This window comes from Eucalyptus grandis, chromosome 5 (genome assembly GCF_016545825.1).
Source record: "Eucalyptus grandis isolate ANBG69807.140 chromosome 5, ASM1654582v1, whole genome shotgun sequence".
Lineage (NCBI taxonomy): Eukaryota > Viridiplantae > Streptophyta > Magnoliopsida > Myrtales > Myrtaceae > Eucalyptus > Eucalyptus grandis.
In genome coordinates, this window is record NC_052616.1 from 33,154,228 (window position 1) to 33,158,441 (window position 4,214).

The following is a 4,214-nucleotide window of genomic DNA, read 5'->3' on the forward strand; positions in this document are numbered from 1 at the left end:
AAATGGTCGCAGGCCAACTGCGCTCTCCCGGCTGGCGTCCACGTCAGCTCCGGCCAGCCAAATGGACTGAATTGGCATAATTGTAAAAGGTTTAGGACTCAATTGGCAAGAAAAAAAGGTTTAGGACTGAATTGGCAAAAGTGCAATAGGTTTAGGATTTTTTGGACAATTTACCCCATCTTTTGAGCATCTGCGCATAACTAGCCGACTGAACGGTGAAGACTGATGCAGCAAACATACTTGTTCGCATGAGTGCTCGCGTGACTAATGTAAATTCTGCAGTGATGAAATTCACAACAAGTATATATGGATCTCAAAATGAAGTAAAATGGCTGCATCATGCTCGAGCTAGATGATTGCAATTCGGAATTTCCCGATTGGCACATTCACAGTACGATCATGCCTAGCTAATTACAGGACTTAAATAAATTTGGCATAGGTATGACATAATAGTTTATTGGTTCATAAGCAATAAATAACTAACAAAGTCCTATTAGTAAACAAGCAAGTTTTCTGCCTTCTTTCTTTTGCTCTGAACACCGATTTCCATGACAAAAACAGCAATATGACTTGCAAGCGTAAGAGGCAAAACAGATCTTCACCACGTCTCACTAGGCAAGAGTGGCTGCCCATCCGAAAATGCAATGACATCCATATCAACATTTGACTTGCGAGAAGGAAAAGCACCAGCATAACATTCAGTTGCCTCACAGTCCTCTTGATTTTGCTGAATGCTCGAAGGATTTTGGAGCTTCCTTATCCTCTCCAACTCCAGTGACACTTCTTTCATTGTAGGTCGGTTCCTTCCATTCAAGTGTAAACACCTTTTTGCAAGGTTAGCAACTGATGTAATCTCTTCCTTCTTACCTTCTTTCAAAACTCGAGCATCCACAATGTCAAATAACTGATTTTGCTCCATCGAAATTATGAAATAGGTTGCAAGGCTTCTTCCTTCTTGCTCCCTGAGCGACGAGATTGGCTTTTGGTCTGTTAAGAGTTCAACAAGGACAACTCCAAAGCTGTACACATCGCTTTTGTCTGTGAATTGACTTGATTGGAAATACTCGGGATCTAGGTAGCCGAAAGTACCCTGCACCAATGTGGTTACATGAGTTTGATCGAGGGAAACAGACTTTGAAGTACCGAAATCTGCCACTTTTGCTCGATATTTCTCATCCAAGAGGATATTGGTGGACTTGATGTCTCGATGATAAATGGGAATAGAGGCTGCTGAATGCAAGTAAAACAAGGCTCCTGAGATTTCAGTTGCAATTCGTAGACGTGTGTCCCATGATACATGAAACTCTTTATTGGCGTCATGAAGGTGTTGGTATAGAGTCCCATTTGGTATGAACTCATATACTAAAAGCGGGACTTCCGTCTCCAAGCAACACCCCAATAACTTAACCACATTCCTGTGGTTGATTTGTGAGAGAATAAGGATTTCATTTATGAAGTGTTCGACTTTTCCCTCATCTATCACTTTTGATTTCTTAATCGCAACTATTTTTCCATCCGTTAACATTCCCTTGTAAACGGTACCCTGCCCACCTTGCCCAAGGATCCTATCCTCATTGAAATTGTCAGTGGCCTTTTGTAAATCCTTGGAGTTGAACAATTTGCTTTTCTCAACATTGACTTGCGGTGAAGATAGTTCACTTTCCAACAAAAGACCACCATTGCGTTTGAAATACTTCTCTTTGAGCTTGATTTCTTTTCTCTTCTGGATGTATTTGTACAACCTCCATAAGAAAAGACATAAAAGTAGTGCCCCAACGCCGGCCCCAACCCCTGCATTGCAAAAGTTTATGGGGCAAAGGTGAGAAAAATGTATCCTCCTTGTCAAGAATCTATTACGGCACTTGTCGTCAAGAATTTCAAAGAAACTGATTCAAAGGAGTACATATCAGAGTTATGAACCTGCGTCTCCTTTCCTGTGGATTTATGTTAACAAACATGAAAAAATAACTCGTCTCCATTTCAAGTTTCGTCCGATGAAATTTCTATACATGCATTTGCACTGTACAATCGATCTTTCTTACAAGGAATTTACCAAACCATAGATGAAAGTGAAAAAGTTCCTACCAGCAATCATCTTGATTATGATTGCAATAATCCAAATTCCATTACAATTAGAATAAGTAGGAACCTTCAAAATTTCAAGTATTTTCTTATTTATCAAATATAAGTATTAGTACGCAAAGAAATTTTGAGGTTATTTTGATAGATACTGTTGATTGCCAAGCAAAGGGACAATCATGTTAGAAAAGGTAAAACTTACTTCTATACGTTTTCTGAACATAATTTATGCTGTGCTGTGCTTTTTTCTAACAATGCTAAGAGCATTAAGCGGTCTAAAATTCTAGGTTAAAAGATTTACTTACCAATAAGAATGAATTTGGCTGTCTTTCTACCATCAATACAGTCAAAGCCGCCCTGTTTGTTCACACAAGTCGAGCCTATCCCGGGACATTTACTTGAATCTTCACATTCATCAATATCTGATGACAAATGGTAAAAATATATTAGCAGCGAATTACCAACTCCTCGAGTGTAATTAGCGGGCGTAGTCAATTGCATTTCCTTGTAAATTGTTAATTCAAATGGCTAAAAATTTTGCTTGGAAAGATAGGACCGTCCTATTCATTTTTGTTTGAAAGTGCATTCACTTTGTATAATCCTGGGCAGAAAAACCGAAAAAGAAGGCAGAAAAGCATGTTTGGGATCATCAAACGGTGAGAATGAAAAATATCTGGGAATGACAAACCACTTCGCTATATGGTGCCCTTAAAAACGGAATGTGTTGGCGTAAGTGCGTTACCTTGGCATCCTCCAATAAGATAAGGGTTACCATGATACCCCGCTCTGCAAGAGCACATCAAAAATGACAAGCTACTAATCCTGTAACACGAGAGAACATCAGAATTATTCGAGCTTTTGCGAAGCCCAATTGAATGGCTGGTATCGTTTTGGATCCCCCATTCCAGCACCACTGGAACCGTACCATTCAATCTCAAATCATATAAACCTGTAACGTCCGACTTCGAGAACCAAGATCTCTCTGCGGGGAAAGCGTACTTGCACCCCTGTTGTCCTTCTTCTTCTTTGATATCCACACTATAGAACTGAAGACTATAGGGGAGCATAGTCTGGCAGCATCCGTCCCACCCGGAGCAAGCACTGTACCGCCTAATGTTGGTGTTGGTTCCATTACATGTCGACCTGCAACCGGTCGATCTAAAGACTTTACCATCTGATTTAGTCACTGTTGCCTCGGTGTTACAACCGACCGATACAAAGACGTTCCATGTCTGGGAGAAGAAAAATTTACTTCCTTCCAAGTTTAACGGCTGAATAATTCCACTGCCCTGGCAGCTTGTTGAGTTAATCACTGGAAGACTGACCTTTATCATGCCATACAACAACACTGAAGTGAAATTGGGGAGTAAAATGTCGAGAACTCTCAATCCAGTCTTATTTAGTATGGGAACCGTTTGGCTTTGCTGGCAGACAATCTCATACCAGTCATCCCAAAAACACCCTGTTCCTATTCCGAAGGGGAAGGGAATGGTGACGTTCCCACACTTTTCAGCGCAGTTAGGCTGTGCAAATCGTGGTGCACCTCCTGATGCTTGTACCGTGAGGGAAACCATAAGCAAAAGAATTTGAAACACCCAATTTGACATGATTTTCATGGTTTATATGTGCCTGGATCTAAACCTATATAGAAAGGTTACAAGAGCTGAGCCCCTTAAATAAGAGAAGAAGGGAAGAATTTTCATGTTCTGTACGCATAATTTCCACCTGTCACTTCCTGGTATCTACCTGGGATGTTTCCTTGATAATAGAAATATCAAACTTTGAAAAGTAGAGGACACCAATTTAAGCAGCCAAGTGTGACTTTTCCCATTCTTGGGGAGACATTTTGTCAACCATCTTTTTAATGAGAAAGACTTGGAGCGTTGCCAAGATAGAAGACTATTGGAAGATATGCATGAATCTTCTGATATCATTTGGATTGAGATCGATATATTGAATCAATCGAGATCAATTGAGACAATATGTAATAGAAAAATACAGAAAATTCCCCCCACTAATCCTCTTATTCTCTCCTCTTTGTCTTTGGTTTCTTGCTTTCTTTCATGATATCATAGCACAAGTTGTGCATTTGACTTTGCTTCCACACTCTTTGATTGCTTGTTGAAAATGACACA

General features: G+C 40.1%; 1 protein-coding gene across 1 annotated transcript; it reads right to left on the bottom strand.

Annotated features, from left to right (window-relative positions):
• Window positions 1-598: 598 nt before the first annotated feature.
• LOC104427735 (wall-associated receptor kinase-like 22) lies at window positions 599-3,695 on the bottom strand. Its single transcript, XM_010040779.3, has 3 exons — window positions 2,822-3,695; window positions 2,385-2,501; window positions 599-1,791 (listed from the first exon to the last, which is right to left on the bottom strand). The coding sequence occupies exons 1-3, from the start codon at window positions 3,693-3,695 to the stop codon at window positions 599-601; spliced, it is 2,184 nt and encodes a 727-aa protein (XP_010039081.3).
• Between the last annotated feature and the right edge of the window lie 519 nt (window positions 3,696-4,214).